This window comes from Mercurialis annua, linkage group LG1-X (genome assembly GCF_937616625.2).
Source record: "Mercurialis annua linkage group LG1-X, ddMerAnnu1.2, whole genome shotgun sequence".
Classification (NCBI taxonomy): domain Eukaryota; kingdom Viridiplantae; phylum Streptophyta; class Magnoliopsida; order Malpighiales; family Euphorbiaceae; genus Mercurialis; species Mercurialis annua.
The window spans coordinates 10,997,884-11,025,281 of NC_065570.1; the positions used below are offsets into that span (position 1 = coordinate 10,997,884).

The 27,398-nt window shown below is 35.5% G+C and overlaps 4 protein-coding genes across 4 annotated transcripts; all 4 read left to right on the forward strand.

Annotated features, from left to right (window-relative positions):
* Positions 1–9,329: 9,329 nt before the first annotated feature.
* On the forward strand, positions 9,330–11,884 carry LOC126658008 (uncharacterized). The gene has a single exon (XM_050352625.2). The coding sequence runs from the start codon at positions 10,177–10,179 to the stop codon at positions 11,656–11,658; it is 1,482 nt and encodes a 493-aa protein (XP_050208582.1). The 5' UTR covers positions 9,330–10,176; the 3' UTR covers positions 11,659–11,884.
* Positions 11,885–17,394: 5,510 nt separating this feature from the next.
* Positions 17,395–18,631, forward strand: LOC130015618 (uncharacterized). The gene is made up of 2 exons (XM_056106085.1): positions 17,395–17,523; positions 18,109–18,631. Exon 2 carries the CDS (start codon positions 18,111–18,113, stop codon positions 18,615–18,617), a length of 507 nt encoding a protein of 168 aa, XP_055962060.1. The 5' UTR covers positions 17,395–17,523; positions 18,109–18,110; the 3' UTR covers positions 18,618–18,631.
* Positions 18,632–18,634: 3 nt separating this feature from the next.
* On the forward strand, positions 18,635–20,470 carry LOC130015444 (uncharacterized). Its single transcript, XM_056105598.1, has 4 exons — positions 18,635–19,330; positions 19,406–19,840; positions 19,918–20,367; positions 20,409–20,470. Exons 1-4 carry the CDS (start codon positions 18,766–18,768, stop codon positions 20,468–20,470), a joined length of 1,512 nt encoding a protein of 503 aa, XP_055961573.1. The 5' UTR covers positions 18,635–18,765.
* Positions 20,087–24,056, forward strand: LOC126662362 (serine/threonine-protein phosphatase 7 long form homolog). The gene is made up of 7 exons (XM_056105607.1): positions 20,087–20,497; positions 21,198–21,964; positions 22,053–22,140; positions 22,236–22,631; positions 22,726–23,118; positions 23,205–23,581; positions 23,915–24,056. The coding sequence occupies exons 1-7, from the start codon at positions 20,480–20,482 to the stop codon at positions 24,054–24,056; spliced, it is 2,181 nt and encodes a 726-aa protein (XP_055961582.1). The 5' UTR covers positions 20,087–20,479.
* The last annotated feature ends 3,342 nt before the right edge of the window (positions 24,057–27,398 follow it).

Below are 27,398 nucleotides of genomic sequence, written 5' to 3' on the forward strand. Positions count from 1 at the left end.
CTGGGAAACCAGATTTGCTGTCTCGAACCGAGACACAGCTGTCTCGGTTCGAGACAACAAATCTGGGTAACCAGATTTGTTGTCTCGAACCGAGACACAGCTGTCTCGGTTCGAGACAGCTAAATCTGGGTAACCAGATTTAGCTGGTTCGATTCGAGACACCCATTTGGCTAGGGTGTCTCGAATCGAACCCATGTAAAAAAAGGGGGGGAATTTTTTTTTTTTTTTCAAAAATTGTCTTTTGGTTGTGGTTTCAAGCTCTTGGATTGATGAGGTGGAGGCATCTTGGCCTTTCAAAGAGAAACACACTTCACCAAGATTAATGCCATGGCAAGATCTCCACCCTTCCTCTCATCTATTTGAAATTTAGCCATTAATAGAACTCCAACACTTCTTCTTCTCCACATTCTTTTCCACATTTATCAAGAACTCCATAGCCAAGACCTCCATACTTTTTCCTTTAGCAAATATTCTCCAAGCTCTATCTCCACCATACTAGAGCCAAATTCAAAACTAAACACACTTTCACATACCCTTTTCCCTATTCTTCAATGTCTCGAAATACAAGAGCAAGCCGAGCCTCCAAGAAAAAATCCATACCTCCTAGTGAGCAAGAATTTCAAGAGGAGCTACCACCACAACCTATCCGTTCTTCAAAGAAGACAACCACCTTCGGGCCTCTCTCACGGAAATACAAGGCACCCTTTGAAATCCGCTCGGTTAGTGAGGGTGAGTGCTATGAGAAGCTTAAGAAACGTGGTCTTTCCGTTCCTTATGCAATTTGTTGGGAGGCTATGCAAGAGTTGGGTGTCATTGAGATGTTGGAAGAAAATCTTCACCAATTGGCACTTGACACTTTGACAAGGGTGTCACACGAGCATTGCGAGGCGCTCACTTATGAATTCTTCACCACTATCGCTAAATCGCCAAACAACGAATATGCGATTACATTTCGGTTGGATGGCAAAGAGCGGGAGTACTCGGTGACGAATTTGATTGAAGACTTGCAATTGAGGGATCTAGGAGTGCGAGAGTTGCCGGATGACGAATTGGATGAGCATTTAGTATGGAATGAAGCATCGGGCAAGCCGTCTTATAACTCACACTATGCCAAGTTGAAAGAAGTAAGGGATATTTCCACAATCATCGTGCTTAAGTGGTACGGCCACACCTTCTATGGACGCCATGAATATAATAAGGTGACGAGGACGGATTTGTTTCTTTTAAGAGCTTTGTCACACCCAACGGAGGAGGCAATGCAAATACATTTGGGGTATCTTTTGATGAAGTTATTACAAGACCATCCTAGGGCTCAAAAGAAGGTGGGGTATGGATGGTTGGTATTGTTCTTAGCAAGACAAGACCCGGACTTCAATGAAGACATGTACGAGATCCTACCTCCACGCATGATCAATGAGGATCACTTGAATATTGGAGCATATGTGCGCAAAGGACGGGTTGCGGGCAAATATAGGTATGATAATTGGGTGGATACACATCCCGGAGAGCCAATTCCGCCTAGATTGTGCGCCTCGCCAAGACAAGAAGTAGACCCGATGCGAAGGAAAGACAAACATACGGCCGGAACAAGCGCCGAAGGAGAAGCGGCAAGGAATGCTTTTGAAGCCACCCAAATCCGATTCATGGAAGATCAACGCAAGATGTGGGCACGTATGGAATATCGCCAAAAGAGGCTTCATGATCGACAAAGGCGTCACGAAGAGAAATTACGTGACTATTTCAATGCCCAAGGAGGGCCGGCCTATCCATCTCCAACTCCATCGCCCGAACCACCGGAATTCGACTAAAACAAGATTTGCATTTCTCTAACTCAACTCATACAATTTTGCTTTATATTTCTTACTTAGGGACTAAGTTCGAAATAGTGTGAGGAGGGTTAGTCAATTGTATGTCGTTAGTTGAAATTTATCTTGTTTTATGCTTTAGTGTGTTTTATTTTGCGTTGTTGTTTTAGTTTGTGTTAGTAGTCTAGTTATTGAGTCACCTCCACTAAATCTTTGTTCTAAGCATGATATTGAATGCTTTGTATGTTTGTGATTGTGGCGGAATTTGGAAATTTATCAACTTATGACATCTCCCGATCTTTAATGGCATGAATGCGTTTTTGTCTAATTTGAGCAACTTCCAAGGATGATTGATTGATGAAAATGCTTTTATGTGACAAAATTTTGATGGAAATTGGGTGAAAATGTTCTTTGGTGAAAACAATTGTGAGCATGATAGTTGTTTTGGGATATGGATGCATGATGTGCAAATTTTTGAAAATTTTGGGTCATTTGTGAATAAAATTGGGCATGATTGGCATGAGAACATAGGAATTAAATTAGTGCATAACACCACATTCTTTTCTAAAATGTTGAGCCTTGATTATAATTCTTGTGTGTTGTGTAGCTATATTCCTAGAACTTGCTTAGTGTCCATTTAAGACTATATAGTTGAGTGTCAATTGCTAAATGATTATGGCATTAGGATCACCATTTTGTTTAAAACCACTTAAAAAGCCTACCCTTACCACTAGGTCACCCCTTTGAGCCTTAAGCCATTTCTTTCAAATTGCAACACATGTTAACACACCATCCCTTCAACAAATTACCCTTTAAAAATACCCCAAAAATTGACTTGATTGACTTTTAACTATTAAGAAGTTTGTCTAACTTGAAGAATAGGAAAGGCATGAGCAAAGAAGTAATTATGTGCCTAAAGAAAAGAAAGAAAAGCAAAAGAAAGAAAGAATAAAGAAAGATCAAGAAAAATAAAAAGAAAAAAATAATATAAAAATAATAATAATAAAAAAAAAAAAAAAAAAAAGAGAGTAAGAAGAAAAGTTGAATAAAAGGCATGAAAATCAAATTGAAGTTCAAATGTGCAAGAAAATTCCAAGTTAGACAAATAATCGTGAATAAATATCTAGTTGTCAAGTCAAATTTTTTGTAGCCAAAATTATCCTTCTTTACCTACCCCCTAACCCCTAGCCAAGTTACAACCCATTCAAAAGACCATATGATAGCAATTGATTACCGAACTAAGTAGGGGAGAATCAGACTAAAAGCAAGCCTATGGTGAATTAGCATTTTTCTTGAGCTTAATTGTGTGCACCCCAAACACTTGTGTGTTAGAGTGAATCTTGTGAGAATTAATATGCTTTTAAATTGATGCCTATGTTTGCTATGCCTTGATTGTCTTCTTATCACTTGACCAAGTAATGCATGTCCCTTAGATGACCTTAATGACTTGAATTGTTCAACAAAAACCTTAAGCCAATGCAAGTGTAGTCTAATTGTCATCTCATTTTGTCATTAAAAGTGCATTCATCTCTTGTGTGCATCATTAGCGGTTGTTGACTTTAGGCGAGATCATTTGAGCCATTGTTGAATAGGAGTTCATTTGTTGATGCTTGTTCAAGATCGCCATGGTTAGTTTCCGTTTGATTTGCCTAAGTTCATTTCTTGCTTGGGGACAAGCAAAGATTTAGTGTGAGGAGGTTTGATAGGAGTATTTTTACTCCTATCTTTAGCGTCGTTTCCGCATGCTTTATTAACGTTTTATCACGGTTTTATGGTATTTTGTATGCCTTATTGCGTGTTTTAGTATTTCAGGTACTTTGGAGCATTGCGGAAGCATTTTGGTGCAAAAGTTGGAAAAGACGACAAAAGCGATGCGGAAACTCGTTTGCAAATCTGAAAAGCTGACCCCTGGGCACTAATTGACCAATTCGGACTAGCTAGAAGCCTCAAATGAACTCGTGATCTTCATGAAAGTTAAAGTAGACGTCCTAAGCTTTCCAACGGTTCAAGAATCGACTTAATCGGACATTTCTACACCGAGTTACGAAGGTTTGAAGATCGAAATTTGGAGCAGAAAATGGCAGCTCGAATCGGGCTTCTCATTTAGCCCAAGGAGTTCTATTCGAGCTTGGGCTTGCTGGAATGGGGAAATCTTAGTTCAAGATGCAACAAGGCTTTATTTATTTGCTATTTTGGGCCCAACACATGTGTAAATGAATGTTTGTCTTTTTCCTTCTTTTGTTGGTACTATATAAGGGGCCTTATCTCTATTTTAGGTATAGAAGATTTTCCTAGACTTTATTCTATTATTGTACTTTTGAATCTTCTCCTAATTTTAGTCTTCTTCTTCAATAGAATTTCCAGATTTTTATTTCCTCCATTGTTGAGATCTTTGAAGCTTCATTGAATAAACAAGTTTTATTTTCTATTACAATTATTATTTGTGGGTTTTTCATCTTATTGTAAGTACTCTTTACCCATGTCTTCCATTTATCATTTTGTTGATTTAGCTCTTGAAATGTGTAACTAATCCCCCATGTTTGGGGGTTGAGATGATTTCCTTCTTGTTATGTTAAATGGTATGGTGATTGGTTAAATGCTTGTTCTAATTCTAGTTCCTAATGCTTGTGTTAGCCTAGCTATCTAATGCATGATTTAGTGTTTGCTTGACTCATTGAGAAATGGTTAGGTGAATAGACTTTGGAATTATAAGCCTAGATTGTAATACCACGAGAGTGGATTAGGATTTAGGTGACCTTGAGTTTGTTGATTAATTGATGTTGGGTAATTGGTTTTGTTTAGTATCACGAGAGTGAGTTAGGCATTAATTGATTACTTGATGATTGATTTTGTCGTTCTTAGAGGCTCAAGAGAGCGGGAACGGTGCGCTAGGCACAACTCGGCCCTTGCTATATACCAATTTATCCATTACCATGTATGCATGACCTAGGAATGATTTCAACCCCTAGACATCTTTTACTTATTGATTAAACTTGTTCTTATTTTAATTGCTTGAATTGTTAGTTTAATTGTTTAGTTGTTTAGTGCCTTTTTAGTGTTAATCTTATTTGAACTTCAGCCATTCGAGTTTCGCTAAACGAATTGAATCGCAACTAAAATTCATTCTCATCAATCGCTCTAGATTCACTCCTCGTGGGATCGATTCCGACTTCCGGATTATTACAAGTTGTGCTTTTTGCTCAACATCTAGCTTTGAAATATATCCTTAACCTAATTTTATGTTTTTTGAAAATTATGTTTTTTTATATTAACCTAATTGTAATTTTCTAAACTTAATACATAGCCCAATTAAATAATTTTATTTTAGATGATTATTCTTAAACTATGATGTGTATAGATTTTATTTTATTTTTGAGATTTAAATTTATCTTAATAGAACCTATTTTCCCTTAAATCTCTCATGAGAATTATGTGTAGTTTGAAGAGATTTGCGAGACTCAAAAAATACAGGAGCGGAAATAGGAAAAAATGAATTTCTGGCATGAGAAAGTTAACAAGAATTTTTATAGTTTTGAGGTTCAGTTGAAAAGAGATATTATGCTGAGATCGTTGAAGATTAATCCCCAAAATTATAAAATGGATCTGAAATATGACATTATTGATCATGTTGTTATTATTAATGGCATATGCTTCAGATCATAGCTCATAGTGAGATGTTTAAATTGAAAAGCAAAATTGTAGATTTAAACAAGAGGAAATTACACCATTTACCAAAAAAAATGAAAATAATTACAAAAGTATATCTTGACTTTTTTCATTTACAAAAATATTAATAATATTTATAAAAATATAAAAAAATAAAAAATAATATCAAACATACGGTGTATATTGTGGGTATAATGTTAGTATACTAATAAACTAACATTATTTCAACATTGTACCAAAATTATACCAACATTATACATACTGAGATTTTATTAATATTAAATAAAAATTTACCAAAATTACATCAAATCGTATACTGAAAATTAAATTAATAATATACCAAAATTATACCATCAGTATACCAAGAGTATACAAATTTTCTAGTTCATTACCAATTATAGTGAAAAATACACATAAAAAAAAATACATGTTATCAACTAGAAAATATATATAAAAATTTATAATCAATATACCAAAAATATACTAAAATATACCAATAATAAACCAAATATTATTTTTAAATTATCTGATTTATAGTTTTAATATTCCAAAATTATACCATAATTATACCGACATTATACAAATCGTACTTTTGTAATTAATTTTCATTTTTTGATACTTTTGTAATTAATTTTAAATCAGTCGTATTTTTGTAAATAAAAAAAGTTTATAGGTACTTTTGTAAATATTTTTAAAATTTTAGGTAATTTTGTCATCGTCCCATTTAACAATCAGCTGGACCAAATTAATTTTCAGGACTAATTAACTGGCCTAAATTAATCCTCAATCACATCAATTCCGGCCTTGAAGATTTGTTGTTTTGTAAATTCATTATAATATATTATTAGTCATTTTGAAAATTTGTAGCCCACTGAAGTTCGTCTCAGGGTTCGCCAAAGAAAAACAAGCCAAAGATAAGATCAATACTAACGAACTGTATCGGCAAAACTGAATCCTACGGGATTCGCTTGCCTAATAAAGAAGTTCATATGGAAATGATTTGGCAAATAAAAAAGACCGAAATTTGGACACGAATCTCATTTAAAGATTGAGTCCAAAGCGATAAATAAGGAAGATTTTAAAAGATCAAGATCTTCTACATAAAGCTAAAGATAGTTTTCTATTCAGAGCCTAAAATACAAGAAGATCACCCCTATTTAGGACTTGATCCTATTTAGGACTCATCCCTAAACGGAAAATACGCTAAATAAGAATATTTTTCCTATCTAGATTACAACTCCCTAGAGGAACTATTTTCCTATTAAGACTCTACCAGGTTTTTTCTCATCCCTATATAAGGGACTGAGGTATGCCTACATAGAGAATTAAATTGCATACAATTATTCTCTCTTAAATTCAATATTGACTTAAGCACCAGAGATTTAATCGGACAACCATCGTTTGATCAGTCATCTACTCTGTTTTGCAGGTACAGACAGTCGTGGAGCTCATAATCCATCATTTATAAAAGTACCGGGCAAGTTTCTGAAATTTTTAAGGTACCAAATTTTTTGTTTACAAATATAACGAAAAAATACACTTAAAAAACACTGCGATATATACAAAACACAAAAAAAACCAATAAACACATCAAATCCAATTTCGTTTTTGTGTTTTCGGACTCGTTTGAGCTCAGAATTGTAATAGTTGTAGAATTTTATTTATGTAACTTCCCGGACCCATCTTAGTCAGAGTTAGCCTACCACGTCAGATCTAGTTGACTACAACATCACCATGGGCTTTGAAGCCCAATGCCGCCGGACCAACAACTTCTATACCAGTTTCTGTTTTGTTTGAACTCGGAATCAACCCCAGTTTGATCCAGCACTCGTAATGATTAGAGGAACAACTTTCGTGTTATACCCAGATTCTGAATCTGACTGTATAGACAGACATACAACAGACAACTTCTATGTTAACTACGCTGTTGACCACTGTTGTATTTGTCTTAATTCTGCCCTTTTTTCAAGCAATTTTTTTTTTCGCAAAATTGCCCGAAGCTGACTGGCGTTGATCGCCGCTAGGCGGATATCTTTCCGGCCATATTTCTACTAAATTCCCACGACCATAAATTTTCCGGTGAGACTCCGCGGTTTTTTTTAGTGTTTTTTAAACAATAATTTTATAAATAAAAATCAAAATAAAATTAATAGTATATTTTAGAATATGAAAATTTTATTAATTTTATAAATAATTTTTAAAGATAGTAAATGAGTATGCTTACCTCAATTTACTATGGATTCCTTTACAAAAATTAAAAGGACAAAGACAAAAGCAAATCAACAATGAGATGCTTGGAATACGCGTTTAATACGTGTTCAAAAGAAAAAAATAGTGGGATTCATGGTTGAAACTTGAAACCTACACCGCAAGCACCATCATGTATTTGACCTTAGAGCATCCCCAATGATATTCTTTAAAATAAAGAGCATCTTTTGTAAAATAAAGAGCATCTTAAAGATAAAGAGTGATATTTAAAATTTTACTCCAATGGACTCTTTAATATCAGTTTTTTATTGTATATAATTTTAATAATTAATAATAAAATAAAAGTATTAAATAATAATAATAATAATAAATTAATTGACTCTCTAATATTAAATTTTATTTTATTTTATTTTCATAAAAAATATTAATAAAATATTAAATATTAATAAAATAATTTATTTTTATTTTTATTTTTTATTCATTATTTATTCAGTTTTTTTACTTAAAGTAAAAATATAATATTTAAAAGTAAAAATAACCACCTTATTTTTCAAAATTTAAAATTCTACTATTTGAACAATGAAGTAGAGAGTGAAAATGACTCTCTACATGTGGAGAGCCATTTTCACTCTCTACTCTAAATATAAATAATAGAGAGTCCATTGGACTCCTAATTTATTGTCAAACTCTTTAATTTAAAGAGTTTGACAATTTTAGAGAGTCCATTGGGGATGCTCTTAAAACTTGCTGTTGCTATATTTGAACAAAGGATCAATTCACCCCTCAACTTAACACTAAAAGTAAAAACTGTCATTTTCAGCAAATTTGAATCAATTCAATCCCTAACTTTTTCTAATAGTATTTTTTTTATTAATAACAATATTTTTTTAAAATGAAAACAATTAGATTAACCTGCATAGTCGCCAACACTACTACTGATGCCTTAGATGACACGCCGTCACCGTCAACAACTCTGTTGTACGTCGATGTTCAAAACTCAATAATATTCATAAAAATCCAACCGAACATATTATTAAATTAAACAAATTTCAAATCATTCATCTCATTAAATTTTCAAGATTCTCAAAAAATAAAGTGATCATCTGGTAGAATCATCTGTTGTTGTGAAAAATGACTGAATCGGGTTTCTCTGAGCCCGAGAGCGGCCCGAATAATCTGCCGTTGTTAGTACATCCTTAAAAGCAAACATGCGATCCATGTCCTTTCTTATCTCATTTTCTATTTTTATATAATCCCATCTTTAAACAACATCATTCATTTGAAGATCTCGGCTTTTTGCAAAAGAAAAATGGAAAACGAGTGTAAAAGAGAGTGTTGAGAGGAACAACAAAATCTAATTTCAGAAGGAGTGACTAAAAGAAGGAAGAGGGCAGCTTAGAGTCGGAAAAGAAGCAGGGCTTAAACTCATTATAACATTAAGTGTCTATTGGAGAGAATATTTCAAATATGAAGGACATATTTAAATTTGTTTAAAATAGAAAAGAGATCAATTTAAAACCCGATATTCGGATAAAATTTTAATTTTGAAAGGTTGGAATATAATTAAAAAAAAACATAAAAAATATCGTATATTTGAAACATTTAGCCTTAAATTTAACAGTCATGCCTGATTGCCTCTGCATTTAATAAAAAAGAGAAAAAGTTCACCGTCACAGACTTCCATTAACCAAACGGTTCTCAACTGTTTACAACAACAAAGGAAAAAACAGGTAATATCTGAGGCAGGCTTTACATATACCGGTAGACTTTTCTCCTTTTCAATTCAACAACCTCATCAACAAATTACTCACAGCAACAACCAAGAAAGTCAAAAAACAAAAAAAAAAACAAAAAAAAACACAATGGTGTTTATCGATGACGATGTTGTAGTTGTAGAACTGACCCACTTCAAATTTCTTGCTGCTCAATTCCTTCATTTTTTGCCTATAAGGTAACTCTTCAACGTCCCCTTTTTTCTAGTTTCTTGGAGTTGGATGGATTTGACGGTGTTGATTCAGTGGTTTCCGCCTGTATTTGGCGGATTTCGGGACAATTTGGAGTTAGGGTTAGATATTGTGTTTCTCTAGCGTTTTTCTTTGGTTTAGAGTGTCATTTTTTAATTTTTATGCAAAAATACAGTGGCTAAAGAAAAGTTTTAATTTTTCCTTTAATTAATTTGTTTATTGGAGTTGGGGATAGTTCTATATGTGGGTTACTTTTGTTTGAATTTGAATTTGTTGGATGGGATTAAGTTATCTGATGGATCAATCTAGGGTTTTGATGGAGGGCAGATATTCTGGGGATTGATCTTTTGATCAAGGTGTTTATCAAGTTTTGTTCTTGAATTGGTTTTCAAAAAATTTCATTACGGATATATTCAATCGCCTACCAGCAACAAAATTCACCAAGGATATGATGATGCTTTTGGATTACCCTTTGTGGAGATAAAATTCAACAAAATTCACCAAGAATTGTTGGAGAATCTACTGCGTTATCGATGGAGAATCATCATCATCCGTCGACACTCTTGTCCATGGATTCTAGTGCTTCCTCTCACGAAGAATTGGATTTGGAAATGAATCGTCAAATCGTTCTTTCCCGTCCGCCGGATATCAATTTACCCCTGTCAGTAGAGCGTAGCCCTCCTCCGCCGTTATGGAATTCAGAAACATATGATATTTTAGATGTTGGACTTGGTCAACAGGTTTATGAGACTGAGATTTTTCTAAATGTAACCAAAGTTGGGAGGAAATGCGCCAAGCGGGTTGATAGTATATGGGGTGCTTGGTTTTTCTTTTGTTTCTACTTCAAACCTGCTTTGAATGAGAAATCAAATGCTAAGATTATCCACGATAGCAATGGAATCTCCGGTTTTGACAAATCTGATCTCAAGCTTGATGTTTTTATGGTTCAACATGACATGGAGAATTTGTACATGTGGGTTTTCAAGGAGAGGCCTGAGAATGCGTTGGGTAAAATGCAGCTTAGGAGTTACATGAATGGACATTCCCGTCAAGGGGATCGCCCATTTCCATTTAGTGTTAATAGGGGTTTTGGTCGGTCGCACCGGATGCAGCGAAAGCATTATCGAGGACTATCAAATCCTCAGTGTGTTCATGGAATTGAAGTTGTCCACTCACCCAATCTCACAGGTCTTGATGAGGACGAGAGGAAAAGATGGACGGAACTGACTGGCAGGGACTTGAACTTCACAATTCCACCTGAAGCCAGTGATTTCAGTTCATGGAGAAACCTTCCTAACACAGATTTTGAGCTTGAGAGACCACTTCCCCAGATAAACATTGCCCCTAATTCTCACCCAAAGAAGCTTCTAAATGGTTCCGGGCTCAATTTGTCAACCCAGCCATCCAATCATAGCAATGGTGATGGAATGGACCTATCCCCAGTCAGCAGCAAAAGGAGGAAAGATTTTTTCCGACATGGCAGTGAGGACGATTGTTATCTGGCTGTTAATCCCCCCTCTGATCAAGTTCCAGATATGGAACTTCCTCCAAATGAACCACAATGGCTGCATAATTTCGGCGGGGTCATGAAGAATGTTCACGGGCCTGTGATAGCTGCAAAATCAATATATGAGGATGAAGATGGTTATTTAATTATGATCAGCTTGCCCTTTGTGGATCTGCAGAGGGTGAAGGTTGCTTGGAGAAATACTCTCACACATGGTATCATCAAGGTATCTGGTGTGAGCACTTCTTGCGTGCCATTCATCAAGAGATATGATAGGACGTTCAAGCTTACAGATCCAACCTCTGAGCATTGTCCACCAGGGGAGTTTGTCAGGGAAATCCCACTTTCAACTCGAATTTCTGAAGATGCTAACATTGAAGCATATTACGATGGACCAGGGTCCATACTCGAGATTCTGGTGCCTAAACTTCGCGAGGGACCAGAAGAACACGAGGTTCATGTTTGCCTTCGTCCTCACCTCGGAGGGAACGATCTCATGCTAACCTGAGATATACATTTGTAAGAAAATATAAAGTTGGTGCTGCATAGTTTGACTAACTGTGTAATCTGTGGATCAAAATATGCTACATAAGCTTTATCTTCTATAAGTTTGCTCTCTAATTGCCATGTTTGATGCTTCTAAGCAAATGGTTATCATTTGACTGCTAATATTGTTAGTTCTTGAATTTAAATTTGGTTTTAGTCAGTTATATAAAATTATTAGTTCTTGAGTATCTTTTGCAAAATACTAGCATGATCTATATATTGGCTTTAGTTGATAATAGGAGAAGCTAATGAACATGGTGGATGGTCAAAATTTGAACCCTAGCAAATTTAATATTTGCTAGTTTAGTAGGTGAGAGTTCACCTAGATCTAGCAATGATCTCTACATAGATTAGAATTCGACGATCTAGTAATGGAGTTCACCAGCCGCATCAAAGGAATCATCCCGCAACAGTTTTCAACTTTATGTAGCTGGATAAATCTGCTGTTTCATCCAACTCGCAACAACCTGCAGGCTCCTATTGCAAAATAGTGGTAATACTATTGAATTACTATTAAAGAAACTTTTGCTTCAAATGTGGCTTATAAATTTTTCTGATTTTCAGTCAGAGGAAGGAAGGATTGCAGGATCAGGGGGAAAGGTAACAATTAGAGCAAGATATAAGAGCACGAGATGCGGCTCAGACTTAAAAGGTACATATATCTGCATATAGCAATTCTAATTGTTTTCCCTCGCATTTTAAAGCTATTGTTTCTGGGATCTGTTTCGACTTTGCATTCTCATATACGTTCGTGATTTAAAAACAAATATCTTATGTAGAAAATCTATGTGCAGGATAACTTTTGAATGGAAATAAGCCTTTTAATTATTTACTTGGAAGTATTTATGCAAAATAGACCAACTTCTGCCTCCTTTGCAATGTCTTCTCTAAAACTCTCTCTACCCCACTGCTTCCTAACTGCGACATTATTGTTATAAGCATTATCCATTGTAATATTAAATTTGTTTTCAAGTCTATTCAGCAGTTCTTTAGTGGCTTAGCAATGCACTTATCTATATGATTAATGACATGTATGAATGAATTTTTTGTGCAGCTTCCGACCATCATCAAGTTAGAAACATGTACCACATATATAATTAATTCTTTGAATGCTAGTCCAACTATTTGATGTTAATTTTTTTTGATTGTAATTCCTTCTAATTATTTTAAGATTATGTTGTTTGTGTAATGGAATAATATACAATGAAATAACTATTTTTTACTTTTGGGATAGGTTTATTTTGTAAAATAATAGAATAGTAAGTAATTATTCCATGAACTAGAACAATGAATAAATGTTCTATACGGAATAGCTGGAGCTATTCCATGAGCCAAATATGGAATTGGAGGAGCGTAGCTATTCGGGCCAATGAAATGCCTAAGTTTCAACCTAGTATCTAAGCATAGTTGATAACAATCTCTAATAATAGTCCACCTAGATGGAATTTTAAACTTAAAGCAAGCAATGCTCATCATAATGCTCTCAAAGCATTTTAAATTAGCAAAATGCAAACAGTTTCTCAATATTTTTTGAAAATAATTTATCGAAATGTCTTAACCATGGATTTTTCCATAAAATCTCCCTAATGGTAGTTCAATTTATTTTTTCCAAAGGCTGGTAATGATATCAATAACAGTGAAGATTTACAAAAACACCATTCCTATTACCAAGCATGGTTCAATACATTTTTTACGTAAAATTATAGAGAAAGCAACTCTTGCCTAATCTATGAAGAAAAGAGCCTAAAAAAATATTATATCTAATTTGTTTTCCTGATAGTAAGGATTATTTCGTGACCATCCCTCGAATCTTCATTTCATTCCCCTAGCCCAAGAGGCATGTAACTACCTGTGCATAAAGAATAATTATTGGGTACAACCGTTGCGCCATGTCATTCGTGAAACAAACCAATCATGCGCTAATCATGTGGAAAAATTAGTGATAATTAAAAGATTCTCTATCGCAAATCTTCATTGGCTTGTTGTAAAAATGACATGGCGCAACAGTTGCGTGGGATAAACACTCGTGCATAAATTACAAACCAACAGGTCAAGCAATATTCAAGATTTTTGTATCCTTCTTTCATTTTTTATTTTCTTAACTAGTGTTTTATTTGTGGGTTAATATAAAAAAAAAATCACGAACTTTACACGTTTTTCTCATTTTAATCACGTAGTTTAAATTTTCCCATTTTTATACACGAACTACCACTTTTTTTCAAATTCATACACGGTGCTGAGGTGGCACTCATTCATTGGTGTAAAGTGATATCCACCTCAGCAAATTACACCAATGGAACCGTGACACCTCAGCACCGTGTATGAATTTGAGAAAAAGTGGTAGTTCGTGAATGAAATGAGAAAATTGAAACTGCGTGATTAAAATGAGAAAACGTGTAAAGTTCGTGAATTTTTATGAGATTAACCCTTTAATTTTTAATTAAAGTAAGACATTAAGTTAGATTCATTTTTCATTTCTAAACTAAACCCATCCCGATTTACAGCTTTTTGGAATTTTTTTTATATTATCTTACCTATTTTATTTCAATTTGATACTGCAGTCTAATTTTTCTTTTCAGATTCTCTAATTTTCTCAAGACTTAGGTTACATGGAGTTAAAGTTATTAGAGTTGCTTTGTTACTCAATTGGTAACATTTGTTTTTGAATATGTACTTCTGTGTTTAGAATTTGAATAATTTTTAAGTAAATGTACAAAACGTAAAGATGCCTTTATAAGTTTTTACGTGTTTGTAGTTCTTTGTTGTATGATTGATGAAGATGCAAGTATGTCCAAGCCTTGTACATGAATTCCTTTTAAGTAACATTTAACTTTCTCTAAAGCCCACATTTGAACAAATCTATGTATTCTTTCGAAAGAGAATGTTTCTTAGCATAAAATTTTGCCAAAGACAACAACTAGCTTCAAATATTAATGTTAGGTTTTTTATGTGTTATTGCACACATTTCTCAAAGACTATGTGTCGAACACTTCTCATGCCTCATGACATATAATCTCCTTATGTGTCAATAAGAGAATTAACATGTGTATTTAGACAAATATTTGTCTAAGTTCATATTCCATCATGCTATGCATATCCAAGTAGAAGAAGTCCACTAACTTTGAATTAGTGCTTAATTATAATTAATCATTTAAGCCATCTTTCAGTAATTTGGCTAAAGTTCAATTAAATTTCTCTAATTTATATATCATACAAATTAGTTGTAATATCCTGTAATTTTAATTTGTTGATATTTGCCACGTGTCATAATTTTCATAACCGGAATTATAAAAGTAATTTTATCGGAGTCATGATATTGAAATTAGGAAAATATTATTCGATAAAATGAGTTTAAACGGAACTAAGGAATATTTTTAAAAAATTATTAAAATAAATTATTTTAAAAATTCCGAAATAATATTTTTGAGGTTAATCTCCAAGACATAATTTTTAAAATTTAGCCCAGAAATTATTACCGAAAAATGGATTTATAACAACATACGTAATTTATATGATGATTAAAATCCACTTCACATGTAATGAGTTATGTTCAAATTTAGCATTTAAATTGGACAAATACTTATTTAATAAGCAAAAACGAACCATGTTAAAATACCTATACAAAATCAAACCATGTTATTATTGACATCAAGTAATAGCTCATCAGATCGAATTTACAATCTCTTAAAGATATGATGTTGCTTTTTGCAATTTAGTCCACTGACATCTCTCAGTTTACCAGCTCATACGAGGCTTGGGCAGACGAATATCCGAAGAACCATGCTCATACGAGGCTTAAGTATAATATTTATGTAAAGTAAAATATGATATAGTTGTGGTTAGTTAAATTCATTTATCTTTATGGATATCCAAAGTAGTATGAAAAAATTACTTTCTGTAATGGTAGTTATAATTGATTTGTGCAACTATGATATAAAATAGGCTATTTATATAAAAAAAATTACGACTTTTACATGTAGTTTTATTTTAACAAAACTCATACGGAGATCCCTCTATATTATCATTTTTGTTTGAGAGGCCCCCATTTCAAAATTGTTTACGTTTGGATCCTTGTACTTAGCAAAATTCCGATTTGCACATGGACAAAGTAAAAAGACAATCACCATACGTGGGCAGATTTTTCCAAAACAATCCTCCAACAGATTTATAGAAAAAAATGTTCTAAATATATCTAAAACATTTTAAAATTTCAGCCTACGAAAATCATTAAATTCAATTATCTTTACAAAAAGTCTTAAACAATATTTGACAAATAGTCCTAACTCAAATAAAACTTGTTTTGGGTCTTCAATTCTAGATTCTTCATCTTCTGTTTAACTTGTTTTTCTTTCAAATAAGCTCATGTTTTGCTAAAATACCACTTAAGAGCAAACATTATTATTTACTCAATTAAAATTATGAATTATTAAAATTAGAGGTAATTTTTAGCCAACAATTAAAATATTTAATGCTAAAAAAATAAAATTTAATGTCTTAAAAAAATCCCATCCTTTTAACCCCATTGGATCCTACGTACCGTGACGTTGAAATCTAATCAATTTTACCTTATTTCGCATTTTTGTGTTTTAATTGCATCCTGAAATATTAAATTGACGTCTTTCTCATTTGGAAAAAAATGAAAAACGTTCTCCATGTCTAGCATATATTAATTGTATATGTTTAAAATGTATTTAGATTTAGTTAAATTAATTATAATTTAAATTACTTTTAATTTGATTACGGTTTTTAGTTAGTTTTTAATAAAGAACTTATTTGTTCCTTTTTTTGAATGTAAATGAATTTAATTTTATTTTTAAATTTAATTAATCGAATGGTTTCGTCATTTAAGTAAAAAAAAATTGATAAAAGTATAAAAGTCAAAAAATTGAAGTACAATTGAACGATAAAATGCGAAATAAGATATTAACGTTAGGGTATGATTGAAAACGGGTTAAAAAGTTGGAATTTTTTTAGACATTTGTCAAAAAAATAAAAAATAATCGATTATTTCAATATCACAACTATTTATTGCTATGTTATAAAAATACCGTGATACAACGGTTGTATGAAATAATTACTCGGTTCTTAGTAAAAGCAGCCTACAGAAAAGAGCTGGGTAACCAGACTAGGGTGCTGACTAGAATTGAGCTGTGTCAATATCTAAAGTTGGACAATTAGCCACACCATAATTAGCATGTTGAAAGGATAAATTTGGGTTAATGACATGTTTATCTCAAAAATTAATAAAATTTCTTATATTAGCCCGTGTTTAATTTTTTTTCTCAAATTGTGCTTTCTAGACCGCGGAACACTTAAGCGGTTTGGAGTAAACCGCGGAAGTGTTCCGCGGTCTGCAGACGTGGCTCCATCTGGACGCAGATGGAGCCACGTCAGTGTAAACCGCGAAAGAGTTCCGCGGTTTACAGTGACACGTCACTGTAAACCGCGGAACACTTCCGCGGTTTACAGAGGGAATTTATTCCCTCTGTCAGGGAATAAATTCCCTGGCTGAGTAGTTGGCAGCCAGGGAATTTATTCCCTGACTGAGTAGTTGTAGACCGCGGAACATTTCCGCGGTCTACAACTACTATATAAGGGGGAATCCGTTCCCCCTTATTTTCACAAACCATTTTGAAAAAAAGAGAGATAGAGATATAGTGAGAGAGAGAGAAAAAATTGTTAGAGAGATAGAGAGAGAAAAATTTATTAAATCGGGGAATTATTGTGGAGAAGATTTTGCGGAGTCGGTTTTCGTGGTGGAATATTATTTTTCGTGGCGGAATATTATTTTTTGGCGGAGAATATTAATTTTTGGCGGAATTATCGGGTGATTTTTTTAAATTTATGTTATTTTTAATTATTGAATGTAGTTAGATTTAAATGATGTTTGAAATGTAATTAGATTAAAATAGTGTTTGAAATGTAGTTAGTTAAATAAATATAGTTAGATTTAGTTAATTGTTTTAAAAATATATATTATAAAATAAATTAGATTAATGTGTAAATAAAATTAGAATAATGTGTATAAAATTTATATAAATGTAAAATAGAGTAAATTAAAATTAGAAAATCGAATATATGAAATTTTTAGAATATTTTTATATTAGGTTGGAATTAGTGAAAATATTAAAATTTATGTTTTATATTATATAAATAGATTCGATACTAAAAAATTAAATATAATAGGTATTTGTTTTTAACAGTATTTAGAGAAAATATAATTTTTTTATAACTGTAGGTTTGTGAAAAAAGTTAACATAAAATATTCGTATTTACATTTAAATCGGCTAATTATTAAAAATTTGAACTTGACATGTAGAATATTTGAATTATATTTTAAATGAGAGTAACCCTCTTTTTAATGAGCTGTCAGCCCTAAAAATGTAGTTAAAATTATATTTTTTTAATGTAGTAATGACGACAAATGAGCTGCCAGCCCTAAAAATTTATTGGGATGGTACAATATTATCGACTCCGGGTGGAGTTGATTATGTTTCTGGTAAATCAGAACTGGTTCAACTGACGAGTGTAGTGAATTTTGCACAACTACAAGTCGTAATTAGAAGGGTAATTGGGCTGAAGGATGGTGACGAGATAGTGAAGATTTATCTACGAGTGCCTCGGTTCGATGAACATGGAAGATTTCAAAAATATGATGGTTTTCCTATGGAGACAGATGTTCATATGCAAGCAATGTGGCGTAATGTTTCGCGGACGCCACAAATGAGGGTACTTGAGTTTTATATTGTGCACAATCCGTTATCTCAAGTACGTGCGGATGGAGACGACTGTGCGGATGTAGACGACTCTGTGGATGTAGACGATTGTGCGGATGTAGACGACTGTGCGGATGTAGACGATGGTGATGATTTTAGTGATGAGGATGAGGAAGAAGAACACTTCTACGGGGGCCGTTGTTGATGACAACGAGGATGATGATGATGATGACATCGGTGGTGATAATGGAGATGGCACCCATGGTGAGAATGTCGGTGGTCGGTCGGAACAAAATACAGATCATTTTGAGTCGCGCCTTCCTCATGAGTACACGCATCAGAATGTTGACGACATGTGTGTCAATATGAATCTGTGGCCTAAAGAAAATGCAATATGGGAAGCAGGCAAAGAGTTTGAATTGGGGATGGTTTTTAGTTCGAGGTATGCTGTCCAGACATGCGCGGCGAGTTATCACATTGCAGCTAATAAAGAATACAAGAGTAGTGTAACAACTGGTAAAACAATAGTTCTTGTGTGTGTGAACAATGACACTTGCAATTGGAGGTTGCGTGCGTCGCTTTTAAAAGGCGAGTCAGACTGGATAATAACAAGATATAACGGCCCCCACCAATGCAGCGGCCAATCAATGAACCAAGACCATCGCAATTTAAGAGCGCGACAGATAGCTGAACACATCGACACGCAATTGCATCTGCAACGTGACATTAGGATTAAAACGCTTCAAGAGGGGATTTTTCAAAAACTGCGAGTTAGGCCCGGATACAAAAAAACTTGGTATGCCAAGGAAAAGGCCATTGCAAACAGGTTCGGACAATGGGACGACTCTTTCAAGGAGATTTGCAATTTTATGACGAATGTCACCGTTGCTAATCCCAGGACAGTCTGGCATGCTACCGGTAATTTTTTTAAAAAATTCGAGTATATTAAAAATATGTTCGATTTAATAATTACTAATAACGGTGTATGCACAGGTACACCAATTGAAAACAATCCACAATTCAGAACTTTCAAGCATATGTTTTGGACTTACGAGCCAGTGGTGAAGGGTTTTCAGTATTGCAAGCCTGTGGTGTACATCGACGGCACCCACACATATGGAAAATATGAAATGACTTTGCTGATTGCTTCTGCAATTGAAGGGAACAATCACATCATGCCGATAGCTTTTGCCATTGTGAAGTCGGAAACTGCCGCATCCTGGAGGTATTTCATGAGGATGTTGAAGAGGTATGTTTTGGGTGAGCGAAAGGTGTGTATCATATCTGATCGCGGCTCCGGTATTATGAGTGCCATGGAGGGGCCTGAGTGGGCGGGTGATACCCACAAGTGGTGTATTAGACACCTAGTGAGCAACTTCCACAACGCCTTCAAGAAAAAATATCTCAAAAAGCTTGCTGAAAAAGCTGGTAATTTTCTTGTCATTTAATATAATACATAAATTTTTGGTTGATGGGAAAATATTGACGGTTTAATCGACGTGTAGGACGCGCATACCAAGAGCATAAAAGAGATCGGTACATGTCATTGATAGAGGCGGATTCACCTGAGGGTTATGCGTATCTTGACCGCCTTGATGTTAGAAAATGGAGCATGAGTGGCGACACGTCTGGAATGCGGCATGGTGTGATAACAACAAACTACGCTGAGTCGGTCAACGCGATGTTAAAGAATATTCGGGGGCTCCCTATCACAGCCATGTTGGAAGCAATATTTAACAAGGTCAACTCCGTATTCATTAAGCATGTGAACGACTACAAAATGTGGTTGGCATCCGGTTTCGTGTGGACTCCAGTCTGTGCACACAGAATTGAGACTTGGGAAAATAAGTCAAAGACTCATACGGCTTCACAGTTCAACGTGGCACAGAAGGTATTCAATGTCTTGACCCAGTGCGACAATGTAAGACAAAAGGGTGGCAATACACAGCAAGTTCGTCTACTGGACGGGACATGCACCTGTGGAAAATTTCAACAGTGGAAAATTCCGTGCTCCCATGCGATAGCTGCCTGCAACCAATACGGAGAGAACTACCGTGACTACATTTCATGGTATTACAAATGCGAGTACGGAATCTTAGCGTGGAGCTCTGTTTCATTTGAACCCTTATGGAATCGAAATCGTTGGATCAATTCCACTGAAATTCCATTTGTTCCTAACAGACAGTGGATGAGGAAGAAGGGTAGGCCGGTTGAGAGTAGGCGTAGGAATGAAATGGACCAGACATTTAGGGACAGGCGGAATAGCAACTACTGTAGAAGATGTCTTACATATGGTCATAACCTTAGTTCATGTCCTTTTAGAGTTCAGTGATGTGAGAATTTATGTTTCCATTTATCATGTACTACGGATGTTGTAATTCCATTTGTGTTCTATTAAAATTGAAAATTTGGCAGCTCATTCTATTTTGTGTTTGTTTAGTTATTTAGTTTAAATAACAAACTCTTGTAACACTTTTACTTGACCGTTTAATTGATGAAGTTATTTTTATTTAATTGTTTCATATTATTTGTGAACAAGTGTTTGATATTATTATGATTTAATTGTTTAATAATTTGTATTGAACAAATTGCAGCCACGGCAGCTGCTCACGATCACATGCAGCCGGGTCCTGAAAGACCGGCGCTACTTTTTTTACAGCATGACCATATCTCTCAGGATGTCTGGGATGGCACGGTAACTTACGTTTGCATCTTATTTTTTGTCAACAGTTACGTTTGCAACTTAATTAAATTTTTGAACTAACTTAATGTTTATTTTTTTCAGGGATCTGACGAGGGATTTCTGTCTCGCACTAGCTGTACGACTAGAAGGAGCGCTGTTTTGCCGTTCGCTAGGTTGGACCACCGTATTCGGTCGATGATCGAGCCTACTGGATTTGCAGGCTGTTTTGCTATGCGTCACTACAGCGTCGACATGCAGCTGATCACAGCCCTTGTGGAGAGGTGGAGGCCGGAGACCCACACTTTTCACTTACCCGGCGGAGAGTGCACGGTTACACTACAGGACGTGGCCGTTCAGACCGGACTACCAGTAGACGGTCATGCTGTTACAGGAGGTATTGTACATGATTGGGCTGCAGTGGCAGAGAGGGTTTTGGGGATTCCTGCGGGCAGATATCCTAAAAAGCCTGCAAATTCCACAGTCCGGACTTCTTGGATCCTAGAGAGTTTCCCCGACTTCGGTGCATTACCAGACCAGGCGACTGACGAGCTTGTCCATCGGTACACACGGGCGTATCTCTTGCTCGCTGTCACAGGATTGTGCTTCACTGACCTCGGTAGTGGAAAGACTTCGTTACGGATTCTTCCACTTTTAGAGGACTTGGCGGCAGTTCGGACCTACAGCTGGGGATCGGCGACACTGGCTTACTTATATCACGAGCTTTGCTCATGTTCGTTGCGGTCTGCGAATCGCCGCAACATGGGCGGGCCGTTGTGGATACTGCAGCTGTGGGCATTGGACCGACTTAGAGTTATTGCTCCCGCTCTTGCCGATCCCACTATTTCACCACATCTACCACTGGGCGACAGGTGTGTTTTACTGTTATTTAATATTTTTTAATTTTATTCTATTTCTTAAATATTGACGGATTAATGTGTTGTTGTTCTTGAATAACAGATGGGGAGGCCGGAGAAACGCCAGCCGTGCGGCTCGACACTCGCTGCCTGACATCCGTGTTCGGCTTGACACATCTCGCTACGAAGATGTAAGAAATTATGTTTCGGTTTTATTATCTCGTATGTTAAATAGCTCATTGTGGGAATGTTTTAATACTAAATGTCTTATATTTTATACATGCAGTTTATCTGGCAGCCGTACACTGATGATATGCTGGACACTATCCCAGCGTATTGTTTAGATGGGCGCGCTTTTTGGCGGGCCACGGTTCCACTTATTTATTTTCATATTGTGGAGTGGCACCAGGCAGACAGAGTTCTGCAGCAGTTCGGACTGCAACAGGGTATTCCAGACGCCCCACTTCAGGACCACTCACTACACTCCCTTACCCTGAAGAGCAGCTCATCTTGGATCCAGACACACTCTCACTACATTCGTGTGTGGGACGACCGACTCCGGTTTGTAATTTCAGGACAGCCCCTCCAGGACCCACCTCATTATCATTCCGAGTATATGGATTGGTTTCGGTATGTCACGCGTCGCTGGATCACACGACATGGCGCTGAGCTCGGAGCACAGGTATTTTTTTAAATTATATATTTTTCAATTAATTAATCAATAAATTGTGGGTTAATTTTCTACTTTTTTTAACGTATTATATCTTTATGTGCAGGCCGATTTTGTGGAGCGTGTACGTAGGGATGCTCCTGTTGACACTGAGCTTCGGCGGTTCGCAACCAGCACACAGAGAGGCACTAGAGAGGACCGCCGTGATGTTACATCGCCCCCTATCGAGCCTTCTATACCGCCGCATCGACTACCAGTCATACCTGACGCGCCGATAGATCCGACTTCACTGCGACATCGACGGCGAGAGCGGCGTCACCCCCCTGCACCACCTCAGCGTCCTACCGATCCTATGCCTCCCCAGTGGTTTTTCATCCTTTCAGAGGGCATTACTATTACGCGGGGTCCAGCTCTGCACCGCCACCCTTTTCATCGGGTCCTCCTTCTTCTTCTGGCCAGTTTTACGGGATTTCGGCACATCACTATTTTCACGGGTCGTGTTCATATCCAGTGCCACCAGGACCTTCTTCGCCTTTTGTTCCACCGCCGCCTGCTTATGTACCACCTACGGTGCCTCCTTTTCAGGTGCAGTGGGATCAGCCTACACAGGGTACACAGGACTTTGCAGCTTCACAGGGACTTCCACAGACACATGGGACTACAGACTTTCTGTCATATGGTAGCAGTTGGTTAGGTCTAGACAGCATGGAGGCGATGATATTCCGCCAACAAGGAGAATTTGTTACCCCGCCACCAGCTACGACGAGTACGGCCATTCCCCAGGACCAGCAGGGTGACGACGGAGCCGACGACGAGGAGGGCGATGCAGGAGAGGGAGATGGTGATGGTCGCCCAGGTCGACGTTACCTCACCATCAGTACAGGCCGTCGGGCGAACCGTAACAGAAACAACTTGCGCTCGAACCTCCCGGTCACTAGCAGATATGACGATAGGACTCCTAGGTGATTTCTTTTTTGTACTTTGTACATTATTATCTGATGTAGTAATCTTTTTTAATTTGTAATTTTTAGTTTATTAAATATGTTATTGTTATGAAGTATAAATTATATTTGAATATTTGTTAATATAATTATTTTGTAGCATTTTATAAATTTATTTTTGTAGAATGTTATAAAAATTAACTAATTCAAACGTTTTAAATTTAAAAAATTCAACAATTAAAACGTAATTTTTTTTAATAATTTTTTTTTCATTTTTAAATAAATATTTTATTTATTTAAGTTTTTTTTAAATAATTACATTAAAATGATTGGGAGAATTTTTCTCCCAATCAGTGCAGTCAGGGAATTAAATTCCCTGACTGCACAAAGTAAACCGCGTAACAGTTACGCGGTTTGCCACGTTGGAAAAGCAAACCGCGTAACTGTTACGCGGTTTACTTTTCCTATGTGGCTCCTCCAGCGAGGAGCCACGTAGGACAGACCGCGGAACTGTTCCGCGGTTTGCACAAACCGCGGAACAGTTCCGCGGTCTGGAAGGTATAAAATGGAAATTATGAAATTTTGGGTGATAATTTCGGAAATAATTAACAAAAACCAAATTTAATGGTCATTAACCCGATAAATTTAGCTAATGGCCATTCATCACCAGCTTTATAAGTTGCCTCAATTGGGCAAGATCAGGTTTATCATTCCGCAATGAATAGATCGTTAAAGTGATTTCTATCTAACATTGCCTTGAATTTGATTGATTACAATATGTCTTTGTCGTGAACTTTACATGTTTTTTTTTATTTTAATCATACAGTTTAAAATTTCTCATTTTTATGTACGAATTACTATTTTTTTCTCAAATTTATGCACGGTGCTGAGGTGACACTCATTTATTGGTGTAAAATGACCTCCGTCACAGCGAATTACAACAATGGAGCTGTGACACTTCAGCACCGTGTATGAATTTGAGAAAAAGTGATTCGTGCATAAAAATGAGAAAATTTAAATTGTGTGATTAAAATGAGAAAATGTGTAAAGTTGGTAAATTTTTATAATATTAACTGTAAAAAATATCACGAGTTCAAGTAAATTATGGCATTTAAATGTCAAGGTTGAGATTTGGTAATTTTTATAAACAACTCTAATTCTAATCAATTAAACACAACTTAATTTTATTAGTTAAAATTGTTGCAGTATTGTGTTAGAAATAGTAAAATTATAATTAGAGTTTCATTTAAAGGTTTCTTTTTGGATTGACCAATTATTTAATATAGGCTTAATTACTTAAAAAACCCTCACCTTTAATCTTTATTTCGTTTATACCCTGACCTAGGAAAACTGTCACATATACCCTTGACGTTGTCATTATGTTTCACCTCTACCCCAAATTTCAAAAAAAAGATGATTTATTAAAAACAACTAAATTTAAGGGTTATTTTATACTTTTTTCCTATTAAAAAATGTACAAACAGATACTTCATCTTTAAAAACGTTTAAATAAGTCCTAAAATAATTTAATTTTTTTAATTTAAATAAAATAATTAAATAAAATAAAATATTTTTATTAAATCCTACTTATAACCATACTCTTATTTAAAAACCGCTAATATTATTTTTTTTATTTTTTTTTATTTTTACGGAACTAAGCTCCTTCCTCCATGGACTCCTCCATCCATGGAGGAAGGAGCTGCTCCTTCCTCCATGTGAGGAAGGAGCAGATCTGCTCCTTCCTCACATGGAGGAAGGAGCAGCGTGTTCCTTCCTTCATGAGGAAGGAGCAGATCTGCTCCTTCCTCACATGGAGGAAGGAGCAACGTGTTCCTTCCTCCATGAGGAAGGAGCAACGTGTTCCTTCCTCCATGAGGAAGGAGCAGCGAGCTCCTTCCATGGAAGGAAGGAGCTCGCTGCTCCTCCGTCCATGGAAGGAAGGAGCAGCTGCTCCTTCCTTCCATGGAAGGAAGAAAAGCTCCTCCTCCCATGGAGGAGGAGCAATTTTTTTTTAATATTTTTTTTTAAAAAAAAAATTAAATAGATTTTAAAATTAAAGTACGGTATTAGGTTGAAATTAATTACTTTGAATTTTTTATTTGTTTTATGTAAATTTTTTTACGGTTTTTTATTTTAAAAAATTATTAATAATTAATATAAATTAAATTATTATTATTAGTTGAATTTTTTTAAAGAAGAAGGTGTTTTTGTATAATTAATAACATTGACGTGTAATTAGAATATATGTAAAAAATGAAGGATTATTTTAAACTCTTTTGCAAATGAAAAGAGGTCAATTTAATACCTCAAGGGTAGAGGCGAAACATAATAACAACGTCAAGGGTATATGTGACAGTTTTCCTAGGTCAGGGTATAAACGAAATAAAGATTAAAGGTGAGGGTTTTTTAAGTAATTAAGCCTTTAATATACTATCAGAATTTCTATAGTCCAAAGGTCAGATTTTTATATTTAGCTATTTCATTTTATTAGCTTATAGGCACACGGCTACATCAATGATTAATTCTACTAAGGTCTTGCTTAATAAGTTACAAGCTGATATGGTGAAGGACCCTTTTAATGAGTTTTTGCAGGATGAAGAAAGAGCTATAAGTAGCTATCTTCACAAGGTTATGTACTGGGAGAAGTGTATCCTGAGATAAAAATCCAGAATAATCTGGATTAAGCAGGGAGACCAGAACTTAAATTTTTTCCATAGAAGTCTGATTCAAAGACAAGCCAGGAAAAAGATCTTATCCTAAAAGTTTAGTGATGGGAGTATCTGTAATGATAGAAGATTAAAACAGAAATTGTCAGCCACTTTGAGAATTTCATTGGGGTTAAAGTCAGTAATAGAGAGTTTGCAGACCCTTAAGTTTTTAAAGAAGGACCAGTGTTGGATGAGAATGACAGATTTGAGTTAAACAAAGAGGTGTCTGATGAAGATATTAAGGATGTAATATTTTCTATCAATGAAGATAAGGCCCCGGGCCCAGATGGGTATAGCAGTGCCATGATTAAAAGGAGCTGGCATATTGTGGGAGAGAAAGTCACTCTAGCTATTAAGGATTTTTTTAATTCTGGTAGCATGCTTAGACAGACAAATGCTACTGTTATCACCCGTATCCCAAAAATAGAGTGCCCTAAGACCATTAGTGATTACAAACCAATTGCTTGCTGCAATGTGCTGTACAAGAGCATCTCTAAGATTCTTACTAAGAGGATTAGCAAAGTTTTGAATAAATTTTTTAACCCATGTCAGTCTGCATTTGTTCCAAATAGATGTATTACTGATAGCATTCTCTTGGCTCATGAGATTATAAGGAACTATATATCACAGGAGTAAGGGGAACAACTGTGCCATCAAAGTGGACATCCAGAAAGCTTATGACTCTCTGGCTTGGGATTTTATTAAAGAAGTGTTGTATGCGCTCAGATTTCCTGTTAAGATCATCAAGTTGATTATGGTCTGCACTAGAACATCTATGTTTTCTATTATGGTTGATGGTGAAGTAGTAGGCTATTTCCCTGGTGGTAAAGGACTTAGGCAAGGGGACCCCATTTCCCCCTTGTTGTTTGTCTTATGCATGGAGTTTTACTCTAGAATGATTGTTAAGAACACTAGAAAAAGGGATGGTTTTGTTTTTTCACAAGGGTTGTAAGTGTCACGACCCGAATTCCACCCTAATCCAAGTCACGACCGGCGCTAGGGAATGAGAATGGTTGTTCCGAAACCCGTAGCAAGCCTAGAACCTCTAGAAATTTTTCGCAAATATTATTAAAAGATCGCACCTCGCGTACGATCCGTTTTCAGAAAATACCGTTAAAACTTTTCTCTTT

Coding starts and splice junctions, on each gene's coding strand:
- LOC126658008 (XM_050352625.2), top strand. CDS start 10,177: ATGGAGAATCATCATCATCCGTCGACACTCTTGTCCATGGATTCTAGT.
- LOC130015618 (XM_056106085.1), top strand. CDS start 18,111: ATGACGACAAATGAGCTGCCAGCCCTAAAAATTTATTGGGATGGTACA.
- LOC130015444 (XM_056105598.1), top strand. CDS start 18,766: ATGTGTGTCAATATGAATCTGTGGCCTAAAGAAAATGCAATATGGGAA. Junction 19,331..19,405: donor GACAGTCTGGCATGCTACCG/GTAATTTTTTTA, acceptor GTGTATGCACAG/GTACACCAATTGAAAACAAT. Junction 20,368..20,408: donor TGGCAATACACAGCAAGTTC/GTCTACTGGACG, acceptor AAATTTCAACAG/TGGAAAATTCCGTGCTCCCA.
- LOC126662362 (XM_056105607.1), top strand. Junction 21,965..22,052: donor CATCTACCACTGGGCGACAG/GTGTGTTTTACT, acceptor CTTGAATAACAG/ATGGGGAGGCCGGAGAAACG. Junction 23,119..23,204: donor TCACTATTTTCACGGGTCGT/GTTCATATCCAG, acceptor CCTCCTTTTCAG/GTGCAGTGGGATCAGCCTAC.